This window comes from Dreissena polymorpha, chromosome 3, assembly GCF_020536995.1.
Source record: "Dreissena polymorpha isolate Duluth1 chromosome 3, UMN_Dpol_1.0, whole genome shotgun sequence".
NCBI lineage: Eukaryota > Metazoa > Mollusca > Bivalvia > Myida > Dreissenidae > Dreissena > Dreissena polymorpha.
This window is the reverse complement of record NC_068357.1, coordinates 80496433-80520271: the sequence shown is the minus strand read 5'-3', so window position 1 is coordinate 80520271 and position 23839 is coordinate 80496433. Positions and strand designations below refer to the sequence as shown.

Here is a 23839-nt window from a genome sequence, read left to right as displayed (position 1 = left end):
ACAACACTGGTGCACTCGAGTAGTAGAAGTGGGTTGTTAATTGGGGGCAATAAAGGGATTAGCGATGATAAGTTTTAGCCAGAAAGAGCTCGAAAAGCGAATTTTATTGGGAACTTTTAGACCTTATATTGTTTTTAACAAATGTCGGGACAAATCGTCTCATATCGCCGATTTAATTCTAGTTTTATTTCAATTGAATTAATTTAAGTGGGTTCTTACACAAGGAAAACATAAAATTAATTTACAAAACAATATAGCTTGTATGAATATTCAGGAGCGCAATCGCGCACTTTGCATTTTACAGGCTACCTTTCCCACTTGCTAAAGCGTCCGATCGTCACGGATGAATGATTTTATCGTTAGCTTGCACATATTGCAGTCAAATGATCCCATGTGCAATTAAAAAAAATAATATTTACTCATTACTGAGATATGTAAGATTTAAAAGTGTTGCGTTCGAAAAATCACCAAGTGTAGTAAAAGGCGATATACATGTTATTCCAATTTAATTTCAATTTCATAATTCTAGGTAAGTTTTTACACATGAAAAACATAACATTAATTAAAGAAAAACAATATGGCTCGTATGAATATTCAGGAGCGAAACGGCTCAATCGGCATGTTGCAAGTCGGTCAGTTATTAATACGTGTAAGTTTATGCGTTTTACTTTTCACATTGTTTTTATTTAAAGTTGTACGAGTTTGCGAATTTGACTTTTGAAGTGACGTATATAATTTGTTCAGTTTTATATTTTGTTGTTTTTCAATTTCAATTAAATTTTCAGGAATAATCAGATATGTGTTGAATTATTCTTGGTCCAAATTTCAACACAAGCCGTTCAAATTTAAGGGAGCTATATTGATCTGATTAAGTGATGCGTTAGAAAAGTCTCCAAGTGTATGCGAACAGTATGTAATAATCTCAGAGCATAATTATAATTATGTTATATAAAATTATAATGCAGATATTTTCCATTACACATAATTATCAAATTATTCAGAAGTAAACCATTGAATATTCCTTATTTTTTCAATGTGCATCTATTAATGTTCATATAAACAAGTTGAAATAGCATAAATACATGTAGTATGCCACATAAATTTTATAGAATTCTTGTCAATTTACAATAGAAATTTATAATTTTTATAGAATGATAAGCTGCTATATACATGTATATTTAGTACTGTCATGATTGTAACCCAAAGTTATATTTAGTTCTGTCATGATTGTAACCCAAACTTTTCTAGCAAGGAAATTTCATGGAAAAAAACATTAATTTTTACTCCAAATACTTCACCTTTGTAATTCACATAACAAATGTTCACATAATATACATACCAGGTATAAACTATGTTACTGGGCAGTAAATTAAAAAACAAATTTTTAAACAATCAACTTTACAGGAATTATCAACATGAGTATCCAGCATGATATTTGCTTAAAAGTGGAGTGTTGAACTTGGCTTAAATTATATAATTAAATGAATTAATGAGATGTTGTCTCCTGTGGTTTATACCTATTAAATACCATAATGTCTCAACTTAAAGATCAGCATGAATTTTCCAGATAAACACCTGGGTTATTTATTATCACCAAGCAGGCTGTTGTCAGCCTGACATGGCAGTGTGCTTTATGACCACAGAACAGTTAACACTAATTAGTTCTGCTGATAAGCCGATGGCTAAAATCTAGCCGTCCTGGGAGTAACTTGGTAGGGGTGTAAACCTTTTTACTCCTTTTAAAGTTTAGATCTTAAAGATAATGGATTGCCTTGTTATCATTTAATATAAGAATATCAAATTTTATTATCATAACCAACTTAGTTTTTAAGTTATTTCTGTTTTGCCGACATGCAGTAAGACATGCAAGGACTTAAAGGGATATACATTCGTACAACAGGCAAACCTAAGGCCCCAGTCCAATATAAGCAGGGATGGCCTTGGGAGTGCCGGATAATCCCCAGATCAATTTCAAGGACAAGGCGTGGACTTTTTGTGTGTTTTTTTAGCATTTACAGTCTTCCAAAGATCATCAACCCGGTGACAACACGGTATCAACAGAGACCAACCCGCATCAAGAAGGCAGAAATGTGGATAGCCCCTGATAAACACAGACCAACAAGTCACCTATACAGACCATCCTGGACCCACATGACAACGAAACTGATAAAACTGCAGTGATTCAGATCAAACACTATTTGCCCCAGACATACAATAAATTATATAAAAGCAGGTGATTTCATCCATTCAGCAGTCCTGTTAGCACTGTGATTGATACACGTGCTTCTCACCAAGGCAGCCCGGGTTCAATACCCGTTTGTGACAGCATGTGAGTTTGGTTAGGTTAGTCAATATACTGGACAAGTGGGGTCTTCTCCAGATTATCTGGCGTCTTCCAACAGCACCTGACCACTATAATATTAGAATCTTTCAGTAAAAATAGCTGGAAATTGCAAGTATGATTCATTTTTTTTCCAATATTTTGTGAGTGAAGTAAATTAATTAGGTAAAAGTGCTGGGCCACACTCTAGGTCCTCATATAATGCAGCCTCAGGCGAGGAAGAGCCTCATAAACTCAGACCTGCACACACACACACACATAGTAATTCCATCATTCTGCAATTGAATTTTCAAGTTGTAACCTTGTATTTTGTAAACAAAATTAAACCCTAAAATACCAGTCTCAATGAAACATACTATACAAGTGGGCTTTCCAGTTCCCAACAATCGTTACAAGCACCATTTGCTGCCGATCAAGAACATCAGAAACAAGAAGAAACAAGCTTGATGTCCAGATCAAGATCTCCATCAGCTTCAAAAGTAGATAAGCATGTACAAGCATCAGCACCATCCACAGAAACTGACGATAAAAAGAACAAGAGATGTGTTTGTCAGAAACACCATGTCCCCTAATGCGCCGCTTTGATTTTGATTTTTTTTTACGTTTGACCTCACAGGATGACCTTGACCTTGAACTTTCACCACTCAAAATGTGTAGCTCCATGAGATACACATGCATGCCAAATATCAAGTTGCTATCATCAATATTGCAAAAGTTATGACCAAGGTTAAAGTTTTGGGACACAAACAATGACAGACAGACAGACAGACAGGCCAAAAACAATATACCCCTGATCATTCGATCCGGGGGCATAAAAAGATTCCAGAAAGGAAGACATCTTTCTTCCTTTCAGAGTAACAGTGGTCGACATTGCTGATTTACTTAAGGAAAAACCAATGATGTACACAATGAGCAAGAAGAATTACAAAAACACAGCTGTGAAGACAGACCTCTGGAATTCAAACTAAGCTTAGTCTGCACACCGGGCCCATGTTGAAGACCTTGTACAAGAGCGTCAGGACTGTTAGATGAGAACAGATGCTTGGCAACAGAATAAATGGCTTAAATTTCTAATGCAGAAGTTTGTGTTTCTAGTGATTGCATAGCAAGAGAGAAGGGCAGATCAGCATGAAGTGTGAGTTTACATTTATATTTAGATTTTTGTTTGCCATTTTTCATAATAGGATGTTATTTTCATCCTGTCAATTGCTTAATTTACTGTCAGATAAAGGGGTGTGGGATAAACTAAGTGATATACACTTAGTTGACAAGTGACTTGTGTATTGCCTATAGCACATGCTGGAACTAACTAATGATGGTTTCTATTAAGTTTAAGCGACGTAATTTTTATCCATTTCAAGAAAAGCTTAAAAAAGGTACAAAATCACAAAATTATAGCATCAGAATAAACATAAACAAGGGCTGTTTGTAAAACATGCATGACCCCATATGGGTTGTCAGTTGTAGTGGCAGCCATTGTGTGAATACGTTTTTGTCACTGTGACCTTGACCTTTGACCTAGTGACCTGAAAATCAATAGGGGTCATCTGCGAGTCATGATCAATGTACCTTTGAAGTTTCATGATCCTAGGCGTTAGCATTCTTGAATTATAATCCGGAAACCATTTTACTATTTCGGGTCATCGTGACCTTGACCTTTACCCTAGTGACCTAAAAATCAATAGGGGTCATTTGCCAGTCATGATCAATGTACCTATGAAGTTTCATGATTCTAGGCGTAAGCGCTCTTGAGTTATCATCCGGAAACCATCTGGTGGACGGACGGACCGACATGAGCAAAACAATATACCCCCTCTTCTTCGAAAGGGGGGGGGGGGCATAATGAGAAAACTGCCCTTTTCCCAGCAGCAATGTTATTCAACTGACCGGAACCATTTTTGAACTCAACTCTCATATCAAGGAAACAAATGTTCTGAGCAAATTTCATGAAAATTTTGCCAAAAATGTGACTTCTACTGTGTTCACATGTTTTCACAATATACATATAGAGAAAAATGCTCCACCCACTGGCGGCCATGTTTTTTCACCGATCCCGACCATTTTCAAACTCGTCCGAGATATCAATAAAACCAATGTTTAAAGCAAGTTTGATGCCAGCATCCCACTGAAAACAGAATATAAATATGATGAAAAATCGACAGCGGTACAGGAAGAAACATGCTCCACACCAGGACAGGTTCATGCAAGAACAAATGAGACATTTGGTGACACAAATGTTATGGAGACGCCTCATACTCATAGTGTCGCAACTCAAACAGACTCGGACACCCACACAACAAAAACATGGAATGTTACAAAACACATGTGTACTCAACAAGCTCGAAAACTGAAAAAACTGACAAAACTTGCAGACAAGCAAAGTGAAAAATTTTATTCATTACAAAAACGTGTTGGACACTATTCTTTAAAAAGCATAAAACAAGCATGACGAAACAGCCCAGAAAAATTTGCAACTTCTCCGGGATGCCCAGAGACTGGTGCGAAAGAAAACAAGAGACCTCAAGTTTGTCAAACAGAAATTTTCCGTCCAGAGAGAACAAAATGAAGAGCTTAGGAAAAACGTATCTAAACTTCAGTGTGACATCCAGTGTTGGACAGACAGACGCCATATATTTGACATTTGACCTTGAAGGATGACCTTGACCTTCAGCTTTCACCACTCAAAATGTTCAGCTCCATGAGATACACATGCATGCCAAATATCAAGTTGCTATCTTCAATATTGAAAAAGTTATGGCCAATGTTAAAGTTTTCGGACGGACAGACACCATAAATTTGACATTTGACCTTGAAGGATGACTTTGACCTTTCACCACTCAAAATGTGCATCTCCATGAGATACACATGCATGCCAAATATCCGCCTACTGCGCCGCTTTGATTTATTTAACAAAAATGTACACGTGGGCAGGTCAGATAACTATGTCCATTTAAAGCTTATTACTTCCCTTGACTTTGTTTTTTGCACCCTAGACCTTGAAGGATGATGTTCACCTTGAAATTTTACCACTCAAAATGTGCAGCTCCATGAGATACACATGCATGCCAAATATCAAGGTGCTATCTTCAATATTTAAAAAGTTATGGCCAATGTTAAAGTTTTTTGTTTGGACGGACGGACAGACACACTGACCGACGGACAGTTCAACTGCTATATGCCACCCTACCGGGGGCATAAAAAAGGGAATAAGTTTTTACCATTTCTGGTCGCTAGGATACCATCATTTAAATAACTGACTAAGCAAGACTGTAATTATAGATGTTGAGAATAAAAGTCTGACAAATAAGGAAATAGCAGTAGTACAACATGTTAACTGTTACACACAGTTAGCAGAGATGGTTGCATACACATTTACATGTAACACTGAATATGCTAATATATATAAAGTACATAAACTCATATGAATTGAGAATACAATCCAAAGGAAAAAGCAAGTCAACATGCAGCTTTACAAACAGGTCAAAACAAAACTTACTTGTAATGCTTGAATTAGACTCACGGACTGTTTGAAAGAAGCACAAGGCAATTCAATGAAACATGTAGTCCAGTGAGTAAAGAGGCTTACATGCTTATCAATAGGCCAATTAAGAGGGCAGCACTAACTAAGGCAAGTTTCTCATTAAGATAAAACCTTTACATGAATGCAACAGCAGTATTAAACTGCCATAATATAGTCATTAATGTTTTTAATTCAGTCTCTATGTAAAGCAAACAAGTTCCATGCCAAGTGAACAAACAAACAAACAAACAGCATTTTTTCTCAAATACTATCAGCATTCTCTTAACCCTTTAAATACCTTTAAGTTCATTTTAACTATAGCCCAAGAATTTAAATTCTGTGCAATTGTATTGTAATGTCAAGACATTACATGTGTACACATGATCAGCTGGCTTTGATCAAACATAATTGGCAATCGTTATACCTTGTGGCAAGTCATGTATTTGGAACACACACAAACTGGGTATGGCTAAATATTTTGTTGCCAAATAACCCTCACAAAATCACAGTTTAATTTATTTAGAATATTTTATAGTACACTAAAAAATTCGAAATAAAATAGAAATTGATATTATTTAGCCAAATGTATTCATTTGTAGCCAGTGACTTCTTAAGCAATTGCAAAGCAATCCCAGGGTTATAGGGCAATGGCAAAGTAATCCTAGGTTTTAAAATAGTATTTTTACCACAGTTGTCCATGTTTGTACTATTATAACATCTTGTATAGAGAGCATAGTAGTTTTTACAAAAAATGTACAGGCCAAGAACACATTTTAAGGTCAATTTGCTTGTTATTGGCTCCTGCCAATTTATATCCCTGGAAAGCCCTGGTAGAGATTCAATTGTCACTTACTATCTGGGGTGGATGCGGTGCGTCCGTACAGCGTGTTCTGATGCTCCCCATCCCCTAGGCCGGGGATCAGCTGCAGGAATATCTCATGACATTCCTCGCCTGCATGCTCTTGGAGTATCTGATACCACATCAGAAACAGCCGCATACCATCTCGACGTAACTGAGAAGGGAAATATGTATACATGTACATAAACCTTCTTCTGAGAAAACAGGGCTAAATGCATGTGCAAAGTGTCGTCCTCACAAGCTAATCAGTGGCGCCTCTTTTGCTTTCATGGAATTTTTCCTTTTATAGTTAGTCTTTTCTAAACAAGAATCCTGTTTAGGGAGAAAGTGTCATCCCAGATTAGCCTGTGAAGACTGTACAAACATGCATAACGCCCGGTTTTGTCTAAGACGACACTGTACAAACATGCATAAAGCCCGGTTTTGTCTGGGACAACACTGTACAAACATGCATAAAGCCCGGTTTTGTCTAAGACGACACTGTACAAACATGCATAAAGCCCGGTTTTGTCTGGAACGACACTGTACAAACATGCATTAAGCCCGGTTTTGTCTGGGACAACACTGTACAAACATGCATAAAGCCCGGTTTTGTCTGGGATGACAATGTACAAACATGCATAAAGCCCAGTTTTGTCTGGGACAACACTGTACAAACATGCATAAAGCCCGGTTTTGTCTGGGACAACACTGTACAAACATGCATAAAGCCAGCTTTTGCAAAACCTTGGCTAATATGTTTATAAGGCAGGACTGTTTTTCATTTCAGGAGACTTATTTCATTGATTTTGGGATCTAATAGTTATTTAAGTTGAAACAGTTAACTATTTAGAGCTATTTTACAAATGGAAAAGATGTAACAAATTGTTTAAAAAATAAAACCTTGCTTTACCCTCAATCCATTGCCTGGATGTAATAGTTTCTTCATTATCCTGCCAATACTGTGAAACATCCATCTTCTTTGAATAACTTCAGGTAAAAACACTATAATTTTCTGAAATATAATGCAGAAGAATTAAGAATTTTTTTTTTTAATTAAAACCTTCGCAGTCACTGAGGCCCATCAATCACCCCACAAAGAAAAGTGACACAGATGTTGAGATTTAAAAAAGTAAGACTTAAGTTGAAACTTTATGTTTTTTTTAGGTTTACACTTATGCCCTGACCTCTTATACAAGAAACCGTCAGAGACCGGTGATGCTCCCCAAAGGCTTTTTTGTCACAATATTGCACTATATATTCAGATAAAAGGAAACGTCTTGAGGGGCATAACTTTGGACAAAATAATACGATGGATGGTTTAGCAACTTAAAAATTTCAAAGGGGCATAACTCTCTAAATAAATCATCTAACCAGAACCCACAAATAACATGCGCATCTCCTCAAGGTAGTTAAGCTACCCATAAAGCTTCATTGAATTCCAGTCAGTAGTTGGGGAAAAATATCCCAGACAAGAATTGCACTATATGTACAGTTACTGGAAAATTTCAAAGGGCCATAAGTCTGTGAAAAATCATCCGACCAGAACTGGCTGATGATATGCACAACTTCTTTTGGTAGTGAAGCTTCCCATAAAGTTTCATTGAATTCCGGTCATTAGTTGCTGAGAAATAGCCCAGACAAGAATTGCACTATATGTACAGTTAATGGAAAATTTCAAAGGGTCATAACTATGTGACAAATCATCTGACTAGAACCCGCTGATAATAGGCACATGTCCTGTTGGTAGTAAAGCTTCCCATAAAGTTTCATTGAAGTCCGGTCATTAGATGCTGAGAAATAGCCCGGACAAGAATTGCACTATATGTACAGTTAATGGAAAATTTCAAAGGGCCATAACTCTGTGAAAAATCATCCGACCAGAACCTGCTGATAATATGCACATGTCCTCTTGGTAGTGAAGCTTCCCATAAAGTTTCATTGAATGCAGGTCATTACTTGCTGAGAAATAGCCCGGACAAAAATTGTGCACGGACGGACGGACACACGGACGGACAGACGAAGCGGCGACTATATGCTCCCCCCAAAAATTATTTTGGGGGAGCATAATAAAAATGCTTCAAAGCATGTCCTAATGAGTTTTTGAGAAGGACAAACATTCGATGCAAAAATCACCAAAGGCTATTAGTCCTTTCAAGTTTGTTAAGTTTATGTAAATTGTGTATCAATTGAAAACGTAGAATGACAAACTTGTATCCTTTAGTAAGCAACTTATGGCCATTTGAATTTTATTAAAGAAACAAATGTGACACACATGCACTTCTTTTGAATATCATGTGAGAAACGCTTACAAACCAAGTTACCAACACAGAAACTCCAGTATGACCTCTTCAAAAGATGTATAAGACTGGGTTCAGTTTTCATTGACTGAATTGTGAATCAAAAGAAATGGAATGAACAATTTCAAGAACAGTTACAATTACACTATATACTTTTGCTATTAAGTATGTGGTTTGATGGATTGTAATATACAACATTTTTATGTAAAAAGATATGACAAAATGAACAATATATATCATCCTAACAAATATTTATAGACTTAAGATATACTAATATTCCTTACTTCAAATATCAGTAAAATGTGATCGAGTTCTTCTCTGTGAGTTTTGTTAGCTGAAAGTAAGCACAAAATAAAGTGACTGGACATTACAAGAAGTGCATAACAATAGATTGCTTTCAACGTCATACACAACCCATTTTTTTACACTGATCAACAATCAAACATTAATTAAAATGCGATTTATTTATTAACCACAAATAAAACAAGGCTATTGTCAAGCAATATGGTCCCCTACCGGCTCCACCATTGTCAGAAATTCCACCCTTTTCAGAATATTTTTTTTGGTTGCCATAGCAACCACAATTTTTGACGTAGGAACAAAATGAAATGACGTGCATAATGTCCATATTGCCATCTATCCATGTTGCAAGTTTCATGAAAAAATATTCAGAACTTTTAAAGTTATCGCAGGATCCAGAAAAGTGCAACAGACAGATAGACTAACAGACAGAGCGCAAACCATAAGTCGCCTCCGGTGAAACCGGTAGGGGACAATAAACATAATAATTTGTAACATATAAGTATTCAAAGCTCACACAGACATAAATGCAGTAAAAGTATTTAAAATACTGAGAGAGATAATCACACAGGTATCCAAAAAACTTACCTCGCTGCTTTAAATCTGTTTCAATGGTGACAAAATTGTCGAAGAAAATGTAATAAATGTGAGAGTATGAATCCTCAAAGAACTTTTTTGCTTCTGCTGTTTCATAGTTTTCTGAAAAAAAGCAAAAAAACAAACTTAAATAGAATTAGAATAAACTGAAATTTTGAAAACACATAACTATTTTTATAAATATATTTGTTGCAATAACTGTAGTCATTCTTGCATTGATAGCTTAACTAACTGTTCAGAGTTTTCCCATGTTTGCTTGTACCAGGAACTTCTCTCAGTGGTTGACATTTACAAATTTAAGCAACAAAGACTCAGTGCTCTTGTCAATCGCCTTGAACTCACGATTACTATGCTGCAAGTACAATGTCACATCATCTGCATGGGCAATACAATCTTTGTAGGGCACAGACTCAGAACCTTGGGATATTCTACTTTTGGTTTAAAATTTGGTATCACATAAAAAAAACACTTTAAAGTTGATATTTCCTTGAAATTTAACCCTCATTCTCATAGTATCGGCCCGCTCATTGTATAGTGACTTTAACGAAAAACCCTAAAGAAGTGCTGAAACGATATTGTGTTTTCCAAGTTGTAATTTATTTGATGGTTATCCATGACTATGACGACGATCGTTCTCATGATTTCCGGTAGGGCTGCAACGGGTACCCGAAATATCCGATGATATCGGATCCAACTTCAGATTCGCGGGTACGGATCCACCCCTGGAAATTTCGGTTCCGAATATTTATTTTCATAGTTGTATGTAATCTACCTCTGTTTTCACGAGTATTTTGTTTTTCAAACATACTGGTTCTGTTTAAAATATAAAGATACGTATAAAAGTCGATTTTTATTGACGTGTGACAGTCAAATAGCAGATCATTCGAGATCCTTCGGCTTTTATTGTATAATAATGCCATTGGACATTCCGTTATGAGCCCCAAAAGCAAAACTAATTTGAAATCACGGAGGATTTACACATTAATTCAATTCCTAATGGCAATAAGTAAGTTTTCAATCCTTATTTCTGAGTTGTATTAAAAGCAACGGTAGTGGATCCAGTGTGGCTGGAATGTTATTCAGGTAAATTTTGCATATTTCACGACCTGTCAAATTGTGTTCCTGCATCATGTAATGTCTTGAAAGCATCTTTCGTCATATACTAAGTTTAAATGCTATCTTGTGATGCAAGGAACCTCAGTGCTCAGTGAGAGAATCTTCGCCACAGCAGGAGACCTCGTCAGTGCTCGTAGGGCTTGCCTGGACCCGGACAATATTGATATGTTAATTTTTGTGAAAACAAACATCTAACTGTATGAACAGTGAAAAGTGTATGTTAAAGAGCAAACTATAAAGTGAATAAGTGTTAAGGTTTTGTTTTATTTTGACATTGCTACAATGTTAAACGAGAACTTTGTTATGTTTTTTGTTAAACAATGTTTATTGTTTTGTAGTTAATTTATAAAACATTGATATCTTTAATTAAGACAGAAAATTCTCATTTTCTCTTATCTGAGGAATCCGGATCCGAAAAACTGTAAAAAACCATATTTGGATTCGGATCCGAACATAATTTTTGGATTCGTTGCAGCCCTAATTTCCAGTGTTCATTGGAAAGAAGGTCATGTTTATTCCAGGGTGATGCTTTGATTTTAAAATTACATAACACACAATTATGAAAGTTTCTTTATGGATTAATAGTAAAAAACAAGATGCGTTTGTGAAACACAATGTCCCCCTATATAACGTTTAACCTTGTAGGATGATCTTGACCTTGACCCTTCACCACTCAAAATGTGCAGCTCCATGAGATACACATGCATTTCAAATATAAAATTGCTAGCTTCAATATTGCAGAAATGACATTACATGAGCAATTTTGACCCATATATTTGACCTCGAAGGATGACCTTGACCTTGACCTTTCACCACTAAAAATGTGCAGCTCCATGAGCTACACATGCATGCCAAATATCAAGTTGCTATCTTCAATATTGCAAAAGTATTCATAAAATTAGCCATTTGGGCCACATATATTTGACCTCTGACCTTGAAGGTCGACCTTGACCTTGACCTTTCACCACTCAAAATGTGCAGCTTCATGAGATACACATGCATGCCAAATATCAAGTTGCTATCTTCAATATTGCAAAAGTACTCATAATATGAGCGATTTTGGCCACATATATTTGACATCTGACCTTGAAGGATGACCTTGACCTTTCACCACTCAAAATGTGCAGCTCCATGAGATACACATGCATGCCAAATATCAAGTTGCTATCTTGAATATTGAAATACTGTTAAAGTGTACATTTAATGAGCGATTTTGACCCATATATTTGACCTTTGACCTTGAAGGATGACCTTGACCTTGACTTTTCACCACTCAAAATGTGCAGCTCCATGAGATACATATGCATGCCAAATATCAAGTTGCTATCTTCAATATTGCAAAAGTTATTGCAAATGTTAAAGTTGGCGCAAACCAACCAACCAACCAACAGACCAACAGACAGGGCAAAAACAATATGTCCCCCACTACTATAGTGGGGGACATAAAAATAATGTTTCATATGCCACTAATTTTTAATAAAATGTAAAAATATTTTAAGAAAAACATGAGCAAGAGTTTCGTTTTTCCATTAAGATACTTTTTCCAGAACAAGCACATGTGCATATTGACAAACATTAGTAACCAATCAGAAGGAAAGATATCATGAAAACCATTGTACATGAATTGATACAGATTACTACAAGGAGCAAAGTTTAGCCAGTATTTCGTCAAAACAATGTCAATTCAAATGCAGTTTTTGTTGTTAACTCTTAGAATACACATTTAACTATAGATGGACAGCACTTCCACTAGCTTTCAAAAGTTGAAAGTCCTGACTTCCAAGCCTTACATTTTGGACGTCCCAGATAATACAGAAGAAAGTCCCAATTTTATTTCGGAAATATGCATTCTAAAAACTAGGATACATTCTAAATAACCGAAATAATGAATATTCTGCCTATTGAGAATTGGCAAAAAAGGACTTCGCAAACTGGAAATCTAAAATTCGAAATTCGGCAATCCGGTACAAAGATGGCGACGATCACAGCTTCATTGCTTTATCCGTCCATTTAACCGATTTTAATTGCTTGGAGTTAATCGATCTTCCACAGCTAATTGTTGTTAATCTGTTGTGTAATGTCAATAAAGGCGTGAAAAACTTGTCAGTCCTCATTATTTCTGGCAAATATTGACAATAAATGTGTGTAAGAATTTCATGAACACACACGTTCTCCATTTTCCTCAAGTAAACAGACATATGCGGATGAATCCATTACGTGAAATTGGGACATGCCTCTATTTGAGTTCAATTTAGGACAGAGGCATGCATAATCGTTCAAAGCGATGTGCACGCACTGTTTTTATTATACCAATTATCAATTACTCTAAATTTAGATTGATGCAATATGTACAAACTATGGTCAAAAACAAAAGTATATTTAGATAATATGTATCGGTTAGCGCTCAATTTTTTTGATATACAAAACTGGTGTTTTGACAGGTTTTTAAGCCTCAGGTGGTATAATACACAGAATACCACATAATAGTATCTTTGGACTCGATTTTGGCCATGAATTACAAAAGCAGTTTGCTTTTAATTCACTACGATGCATCTTTCGCTAGCAATAAGCGACCCCTATCATAAACAAGAGGGCCATGATGGCCCTGAATCGCTCACCTGACTAATCAAATACAATCCTAACCCAGATTTCATCAAGATAAACATTCTGACCAAATTTCATAAGATTAGATGTTAACTGTGACCTCTATTGTCTACACAAGTTTTTCCATAATTTGACCTAGTGACCTAGTTTTTGACCCCAGGTGACCCAAATACAATCCCAACCCAGATTTCATCAAGATAAACATTCTGGTCAAATTTTATAAAGATTGGATGAAAACTTTTACCTCTATTGTCTACACAAGGTTTTTCTATTATTTGACCTTGTGACCTAGTTTTTGACCCCAGATGACCCAAATACAATCCCAATCCAACCCAGATTTCATCAAGATAAACATTCTGACCAAATTTCATTAAGATTGGATGAAAACTGCGACCTCTATTGTCTATACAAGGTTTTTCTATTATTTGACCTAGTGACCTAGTTTTTTACCTAGTGATTTAGTTTTTGACCCCAGATGACCCAAATACAATCCCAACCCAGATTTCATCAAGATAAACATTCTGACCAAATTTCATAAAGATTGAATGAAAACTGTGACCTCTATACTGTCTACACAAGTTGTTGACAGTTTTTTCTATTATTTAACCGAGTGACCGAGTTTTTGACCTCAGATGACCCAAATACAATCCTAACCCAGATTTCATCAAGATAAACATTCTGACCAAATTTCATAAAGATTGGATGAAAACTGCGACCTCTATTGTCTACACAAGGTTTTTCTATTATTTGACCTAGTTTTTGACCTAGTGACCTAGTTTTTGACCCCCAGGAGACCCAAATACAATCCCAACCCAGATTATATCAAGATAAACATTCGGACCAAATTTCAAAAATTGGATGAAAACTGTGACCTCTACTATCTACACAATGTTTTTCTACTATTTGACCTAGTTTTTGACCTAGTGAACTAGTTTTTGACCCCAGATGACCCAAATTCAATCCCAACCCAGATTTCATCAAGATAAACATTCTGACCAAATTTCATAAAGATTGGATGAAAACTGTGACCTCTACTGTCTACACAAGGTTTTTCTATTATTTGACCTAGTTTTTGAACTAGTGACCTAGTTTTTGACCCCCAGATGACCCCAATACAATCCTCCCAACCCAGATTTCATCAAGATAAACATTCTGACCAAATTTCATAAAGATTGGATGAAAACTGCGACCTCTATTGTCTACACAAGGTTTTTCTATTATTTGACCTATTATGTGACCTAGTTTTTGACCTAGTGACCTAGTTTTTTACCCCGGATGACCCAAATACAATCCCAACATAGATTTTATCAAGATTAACATTCTGACCAAATTTCATAAAGATTGGATGAAAACTGTGACCTCAACTGTCTACAAAAACAAATTGTTGACAGACACAGGCACGCACGCACACACGCACGCACACCGGACATCACACAGTCACATAAGCTCACCATGTCACCTCGTGACAGTGAGCTAAAAACACCATGGTGTGAATGCCCGATAAAATCAGTAATTTGCCGATAAATCACTGATAAAGTGTCAAAAACAACACTGGATCGCTAGACTAGTAGATATGGTTTGTTAATAGGGGGCAATAAAGGGATTAGCGATGGTAATTTAAGCTTGTTATGGAGGTTTCGGTAAATAAAAAGTTCGGTAAATTGGATTTATATAGTAAATGCCGCAGAGGTTTCGGTAAATTGGTATAAATAGGGATTATCACACCTTTAGTCGATAAGCGTGTACACTAATTGAGTTGCTTGGCACTAATTAAATTATCCGATTAAAACGTACGGAGTTGATGTTATCAATTGGGAGATGTTTGCAAAGTGTTCATTTTAATTACCCAGGCTTGCAACCTATTAATATTCAAATCAAGGGAGGTAATTTATATATTACAAGTTTATATTTAGGTCCTGATATGCCTTATTAATTTGCTAAATATTGAGATTGGGGTATGTTATCAAGTTTATTTTTCTATAAATAATCGAAATATGTATGTTTAGATCGTGAAAATGCTTTAATACAGTTGGCTGATTTTTTACGAACAGGCCATGTTTACAAAAAATTTAACTGGTGGTGACATCAAAGAATGTTTATTTGTGGTATAAATAAAATAATTGGGTAAGTATATGTTATTTTGACCGTACATCCAATTTTTCCATTACAGTAGCCAGGTGCCTGTGTATTGAGCTGATAAGATAGGGATCATCACTGTGACAGCAGGTTGCTTATTATACACAGTGTAGACTTCCCCTGTTTTATTATGGTATTTGTTATTTACCTGATTGGAATAAATGAAGTATATTCATTCGGGTCTGCTGGCCTTATGTTAGAAGTCATTTTTATCAGTTTTTAATTATGTGTTATTTAATTCGCATCTCTCGCTTAACTCAACGTTCAGATGCACGCGCACTTAACAAAATTATAAACATCAAGTGTATCATTATATTTCTTTTTATTTATTAACTTTATTAATTAATTTTATTATTAACACATATTATATGTTATACATTGTTTTTTCTTTAGTTTTTCTCAACCAGAATGAAATAATAAAACATTGTTATATATAAAGGGCACTCAGAATTTGACCTTTAATTTGATGCAATCAACAATTTTTTTAGCGGCCAAGCGCAGTATTCTGCGCTCGGGCGCTGATGGTGTATTGTAATATGTACAATTTTGATAATAAAAAACAGTAGCAGAATTTATGAAATTCAAAATTTGGCTCTTACAAGAGGTGGCAGGGGTTTTCCTGGCTTCATTGGGAAAAGGCCCTAGCCTTTGTATTTTGGGAAGACATTGCTAATTTGGGAAGAAATCTAGCTAAAATTACTGCTTTGGGAAATGAAAAAGCTGGTGTAAGTTAGGATTTTTTGGGAAATCTGCAAGATTTTAAAGAAATTTTCAATTAGGATTAGGGGCCTTTAATAGGCCCCTGTTATATAAGGCTAAAAACCCCTGGGTGGCCTCCCATTGCAAGAGCTCACCTGACTCATTAAGATCAGATGAAAACTATGACCTCTATTGTCTACACAATGTTTTTCTATGATTTGACCTAGTGACCTAGTTCCTGACTCTAGATGACCCAAATACAATCCCAATCCAGATTTCATCAAGATAAACATTCTGACCACAGTTCATAAATATTGGATGAAAACTGTGACCTCTATTGTCAACACAAGGTTTTTCTATTTATTTGACCTAGATTTTTACCCCATATGATCCAAATACAATCCCACCCAGATTTCATAAAGAATTCTGACCAAATTTCATAAAGGTTGGATGAAGACTGTATCTCTAATGTCTACACAAGGTTTTTCTATTATTTGACCTAGTGACCTAGTTTTTGACCCCAGATGACCCAAATAAAATCCCAACCCAGATTTCATCAAGATAAACATTCTGACAAAATTTCATAAAGATTAGATGAAAACTGTGACCTCTATTGTCTACAGAAGGTTGTTCTACATGTATTATTTGACCTAGTGACCTTGTTTTTGACCCCAGATGACCCAAATACAATCCCAAACCAGATTTCATCAAGATAAACATTTTGACAAAATTTCATCAAGATTGGATGCAAACTGTGACCTCTACTGTCTACACAAACAAATTGTTGACGGACGGACGCACGGACACACGCAGGCACGCACAACGGACGCCGGACATCACACGATCACATAAGCTCACCTGTGTCACTTCATGACAGGTGACCTAAAAAATGTGTCGGAGATAAACATAAACAGTTGTGGTTAAAATCCCATAGAAACAAGGGCTGTTTGTAAAACATGCATGCCCCCCTATATGGGCTATAAGTTGTAGTAGCAGCCATTGTGTGAATACGTTTTTTTGTCACTGTGAATGGTGGTGGTGGTGGTGGTGTAGTAGTAGTAGTAGTAGTAGTAGTAGTAGTAGTAGTAGTAGTAGTAGTAGTAGTAGAAGTAGTAGTAGTAGTAGTAGAAGTAGTAGTAGTAGTAGTAGTAGTAGTAGTAGTAGTAGAAGTAGTAGTAGTAGTAGTAGTAGTAGTAGTAGTGGTAGTAGTAGTGGTAGTAGTAGTAGTGGTAAAAGTAGTAGTAGTAGTGGCAGGAGTAGTAGAAGTGGTGGTGGTGGTGGTGTGGTGGTGGTGGTGGTGGTAGTAGTACTAGTAGTAGTAGTACTAGTAGTAGTAGTAGAAGTAGTAGTAGTAGTAGTAGTAGTAGTAGTAGTAGTAGTAGTTGTAGTAGTGGTAGTAGTAGAAGTAGTAGTAGTAGTAATAGTAGTAGTAGTAGTAGTAGTAGCAGTAGCAGTAGCAGAAGCAGCATTACAAGACCAATACTTAAGAATGATCAAATGGGAAAAGGTAACCTAGCACTGGCAGTAAATATGGGGCTCATTTACAGGTCAGATTTGGAATCTCTGCTGTAAAATGAGATTTTGAATGAATTAAAGGGAGGCAAATCTGTAATAAAAAGAACATGCATAAACCGTAGTTGTTTCCCTTGTTTGAACCATGCTAAATCCTTACAAGTTTGGAAAGAATTGGATGAAAAATGTGGACTTTATTGCATAAACACCATTTTCTCAATTCAAGGGGAGGTAATTCTGTACTTCATGGACCAATAATGCTCATTTTTTGTAGGGTTCTTGTCCTCATTTATATAAAGACACTGTGCAAATTTGGAAAGGATCGGACAAAAAATGTGGAAGATTTTTGAAAGTTTTCACAAAATAGGCAAACACGAATAAACATGCAAAGTTTAACGAGCTCCTGCGGCTATATTTTTTGACGAATCAAATTTCTTTGAACAACTTTTTCAGGGGAGCCTTCAAAGGTCATCCCTGTGAAATTTTTTGAAAATCTGATGAGCGGTATCTGACAAGGAGATTTTTTAAGGTTTTTACCAGATATGGTCATGGCGGCCATCTTGGTTATGTGATCAATTTTTTTTAAACAATTCTTTTGTCCCATGACCTAGGGATGCTCCACATGAAATTTAGTTGAAATTGGCTCAATGGTTTAGTAGAAGAAGATGTTTACAAATTGTTTACAGACAGACAGACGGACGGACGCCGGACGCTGAGTGATCACAATAGCTCACCCCGAGCTATCGCTCAGGTGAGCTAAAAAAAGGATTGATTTATTTAAATCGTAAATTTACTTTCAATAATTTTACATTTTAAATTCAATCTACATTGTTTGGTTTGGTACCTACAATCAACTAAAAGTATTCCTTTTAAAAAGTTTAGTGGCAGCTCATTCATGCCCCTTTAATTCTTTACAGTAGGCATAGCATTAATTAATATTTTCAAAATTAATCCCCAGTTTGCAAACATATGCACCTCATGATGTTATTGTAAGCCAATAATAGGTGTCATTAAAACCTCATTGTAGGTATACCTCTCAGGGGTGTAAAATTTTGCTAAAAGCAACTTGCCCTGCAGGGCCACCAGCTTATAAAAGCAGGTCGCCCTTACTGATTTTGTGGTCGCCCTGCATTTTTCATAGCAAATATGTATAATTACTATTTGTGTTAAAAACAATACAATTGTTTACTTGACAAGCTATTCTAATTTTGTCTGTAAGTAAACAATATGACCAAAAATAACCTAGTTGTTCACCTTTTATTCACCCATTGTCCTAAATCATTCATGTCTTACATATTATCCAACACAATGACCAACTATTAAATTCGTTAAGTCAAAATTGTCAACTTTATTTTCAATAAAACTATCCAGTTTGAAACGTATACCTGATGTTTTCTTTTTGACTGCTCATAATTCTTTTGTTCTAGCTTTCGTTTGTTTATTTGGTCAGATTTTGGTGTATCACTATCTTTATTATCCTTACAATTCAGGGCTCAACATTAACCTAAAAACCAACCTGCCCTGCCGGGTAAGTACTTAGAAAATCTACTTGCCCTGAACATAAAGCCACTTGCCCAAACATAAAATATCACATTAACTGTAAACCTCATATTTTTTAATAAAGATCAAAATGATACACCACAAAACCTTTTTTATTTTTGCACATTAAACAAAATGATTACATCAATTAAAGTCTAATTTAAGTCTAAATGTAGATTTGTGCCAATGTTTGACTTACAGTTACTTATAAGTCAAAGCTAAATAAACTAGACATTTCTCGTCTGCTAACAGTACTGTACACAACATCTGAACCTAAACAAAAATGTGAATTGACGTAAAGCAAAATATTGTTGAAAATGTACATTTGTATGTCGCAAAATATGAAATTGATATATATATATATATATATATATATATATATATATATATATATATATATATATACAATTTATTGTATTTTTATATAGTATATAATTTTAGTAGTTTTCTGCGTGACTGAAAACACCAACAATGTTATTTGTAACTGAAAAGTAATGAAAAAGATAAACCAGCGTTTTTTTTTCCTTCTTTGAACGGGTCCGGTAAACGGCCCTGTTCCCAATCGGGACCGGACCTGGTCCCAAAATCGCCGACGGACCCTTCCCAATTTAGAAAACGGTCTTATCCCAAATAGTTTATATAAAAACGGCCTCGTATCGATTCGAAAATCCCAAATTTGACGCTTAATACAAATGCCAAATATAGTGTTTCTTAACCTTTTTAATCGATAACTGCCAACGCTCTTAAATTCGATCCAGACGACCAGAACAAAGGCTTCCTGTTTCGCTGTGGTGAACGTTGTAACAAATTGCGGTGAAAAGTTGCTGCAGCCAACCCTTATAAATATAAACACATCTGCTATGTTCAGTCACTCAACTTCAGTGACTTAATTATTTGAATGTGTTTGTTCACGTTCGAACATGCAACTATCAGCAGATACCGTTGAAGCATGTTCAATTTCAAGCAACATCGGGAAACATGACGTAAGATTTGTTATGCATTATCTTCATTTAATGGGCATATGGAGTCAGACGGTAATTCCCGATATCTGGAAAACCAGTTCAATTGTTTTTTTTTAATAAACTGGTATTTGTTATACAGACTTATGATCTACCCTATCCCAGAATGCCATTGATAAGTGTATAAAAGCATTGTTTACTACATAAAATAGATTCCAGTTGATGTATTTGTATGATTTTTGATATTTCCCAATTTGATGGATTTCACGACGCAAAAATTCCCAATTTGAAGGATTTCGCGACTCAAAAATTCCCAATTTCTAGGGGACAGGACCTGTTCCCAAACAGGTGAAAAAAAACGCTGTAAACACAGAAGCATTTGAAAGCCGATGTTTGGAATCCCAAGCCATTGACGGTGTTTCTGAAAATAAGTTTGGAAATCCATGCGCACCATGCGTAGTTAGTTTGGACTTCCGCAAACAACAATCCCCAAGTAAATTCGTGCATTGGGCACATCATTAGTGATTTTTTGTACTATTTAACCACAGAAACACTCATTTTTCTTTGTTCTTTTTTGCACTTGCCCGGGCAGACAATTAGATTAAAAAATAACTTGCCCGGACCCAACTTTTACTTGTCAGGGGCAATCAGACATGCAATTATTCCCTCCTTAAAAGTTACAAATGTCGATTTGTTTTGAGGACCTCATAATGCGGGAATATAAACGGTGTCCTGATAAACATTACCTCACGTACACTGCAGACTGGTTACAGTTCAAGCATAAAGCGCAGCATTTCTATCATTATTAAATGAACGCACAGTCTATTAACATGACAACCAGATTAGCACCTGTTACCTAATCAAAGCACTGGCTGATCTAGTTATGAGGTTGCCGGCGATCGGGCGAGTATTTTGGAGATTCCATTTGCCCGAGGCTTAAATACAGTCGCCAATGCGAAGTGGGCGACCGTTATTTTACATCCCTGACTCATACATGCCAGACGTCCCGATCTGGGCGGGACAGTCCCGCTTTTTGGCCCTTTGTCCCGGTGTCCCTATATGAGAAGATTTGTCCCGACATTCGTTAAAAAACGATGTAAGGTCTATAGGTTCCCAATAAAATTACGCGCTTCAAGCTCCGTTTCGCTTACACTTACCACCGCTAATCCCTTTATTGCCCCCAATTAACAATCGGATTCTACTTCTCGTGTGTACCAGTGTTGTTTATGACACCTTATCAGCGATTTATCGGCTAATTATTGATTTTATCAGGCATTCACACCATGGTGGTCTTCAGATAGTGGTCGCTTATTGCTATCGATAGTTGTATTATAATGAAATAAATGTTGAAAATGTTTTTTTGTGTCTTTGTTTGAAACGGTTTACAAAACAATTGTTTTGTAAAATTAACTCTACGTCATTAATGAGTCTTTTACATTCAATGTTTAGTTCCAAAATAGCGGGATAAACCGAATGTGAAATATACCAAAATCGCAACAAATAGTCCAATAAGTGATACCCATCCTGTCTAGTGTAATTGGGTGTTATTGTAATAAAAACAACGAGGTGCTATGCATGACAGTTTGACCCTACTCCAATTAAGTTGTTGGCAGTTAAAATGAACACAAAGACGGTTTGCTTCCACCAAAAACCTACCTCGGAAATGTGTACGGCCGCGCATTAAGCTGATGTAACTGTTCGGTAGCTAGTTTACTGTAACCCGTACTTTCAGTGTACTGGATAACCTCCCCTGCGTTAATATTTGCCATTGAAAGTAATATAATGAGTATTGCTGTCGTAATGTTCCAGATTTTGTACTCTAAAAAGATGAATATTATCTTCGTTGTTTGCTATTGTCTTATTTAATAAAACTGTTATTGTTATGTTTAAGATTTCATGCTTCATATCAGATGTTTTATGTCTTGAATAAAAGTATCAAGAGTTTTTGTTAGTACTATACTGACTACAGTAAAGGTGGAATGATAGATCGTTGTAGGTGTCCTGTTTTTTGGTCAAATGTCCCGACAATTTTAAATGGAATGTCCCGCTTTGGACCTTAAAATTTATGGCATGTATGCCCTGACTCTATAAAAATCCATTTTACCGGAAGCCTCCAAGGCATTTACTATATAAATACAATTTACCAAACTTGTTATTTACCAAAACCTCCAGTACCCATTTCAGCAAGACAGAGCTTGAATAGCATATTTTAGTGTGATCTTATAGAACGTATGTTGTTTTTTACAAATGTTGGGACAAATTGTGTCACATCGACAAACATCCCAAAAGGGGACTGTCCTGCCAAACTCGAGACGTCAGGCATGTATGGATTATTAATATTTGGGTATTTCAATAACTCGTTTGATGGGGAATGTGCATCTTTGCTGGAGTTGTTTATGTAAACAAACATTACAATCAGAATTTCTATCAGCTTGAACAAGAATCTATGCTCAATACATCCACTAATATTGCTTCATTGTTACATTATACATGAAGTTTATATTTTGAACTGATTTAAATAGTCAATGTTATGACTTTACCCAGCACTGTTCTTAGATGTCTTAATCTGGTAATGGTATCTTTCTTTGGATCAGAGACTTTTTGTGCAGCTTTTTTAATGTCCCCATCTTTATTAGACTTTCTCAGCCTCGCCAATGCCGACGACATTGGGACGTATGTGCATAAAACCTTTTTAATTCATCACATCTCGTCTGCAATTTGACAGTGGTTCTTTCTTCATGGCGGATGTTTACCTGGGCATGCGCATAACGTACGTCAGTCAAAACCCGGCTCCTACATTCATACAACCGTATATTCCGGTACTTTTGTGAAAAGTGTAAAAAAAAAGCAAATGCAGATGTTTAATAAATATCACATTTATCCTGAATTCTAAAAATAACATATTGTGTTTTTTAAGTGTTTTTAAAGTAAACAATTTCAGAATAAATGTTAAAACCTCTCAAGTACAATAAAAAAAAAACAGTCCGGGAGCGTTTTTATCTTTCCAGGCTTCATACTCCTGCATTATTATGAAGTTTACCTTACACACTGACTGTTGGCTTCACAACGCTGATGAACTTAAATGAGTTTGACAGACGGTGGGACGGACGTATGGACGGACAGACGGATGGGCGGACGGATGGGCGGGCGGACGGGCGGGCGAGCGATGCAGGCATGCGCGTTTTCATTTGTTTTATTGGTTGTAAAGCAATGCGTTTTCTTTCTTACTGTATATTGAAATTCAAAATATCCGGTGTATAACATTCGTGTGTTCTTAATTGACTATAGGTTAACAAAAAACCAATATTTGTTCATCACATCAGGCATCCTAAATCAATCTTATATATGCCAGACTCAAAAGCATAGTAGCAAAAACTC

The 23839-nt window shown here is 36.0% G+C and overlaps 1 protein-coding gene across 13 annotated transcripts in view; it reads right to left on the bottom strand.

Moving 5' to 3' along the window:
- Positions 1 to 23213, bottom strand: part of LOC127874917 (ral GTPase-activating protein subunit alpha-1-like) — a 153022-nt gene extending 129809 nt beyond the window's left edge. For 11 of the 13 annotated variants that reach the window (XR_008047174.1, XR_008047173.1, XM_052419604.1 and 8 more), the window contains exons 1-6: positions 23002 to 23213; positions 9888 to 9998; positions 9284 to 9333; positions 7613 to 7714; positions 6715 to 6874; positions 5838 to 5864 (exon numbers count right to left, since the gene is read on the bottom strand). Coding sequence is in view for 11 of the 13 variants with exons in the window: in XM_052419604.1 (XP_052275564.1) it covers positions 5838 to 5864; positions 6715 to 6874; positions 7613 to 7714; positions 9284 to 9333; positions 9888 to 9998; positions 23002 to 23128 (577 nt within the window). In the remaining 2 variants the exon portion in view is untranslated. The remainder of the gene's footprint in view (positions 1 to 5837; positions 5865 to 6714; positions 6875 to 7612; positions 7715 to 9283; positions 9334 to 9887; positions 9999 to 23001) is intronic. The other 2 variants (XM_052419606.1, XM_052419609.1) reach the window with 1 other exon arrangement.
- Positions 23214 to 23839: the final 626 nt, after the last annotated feature.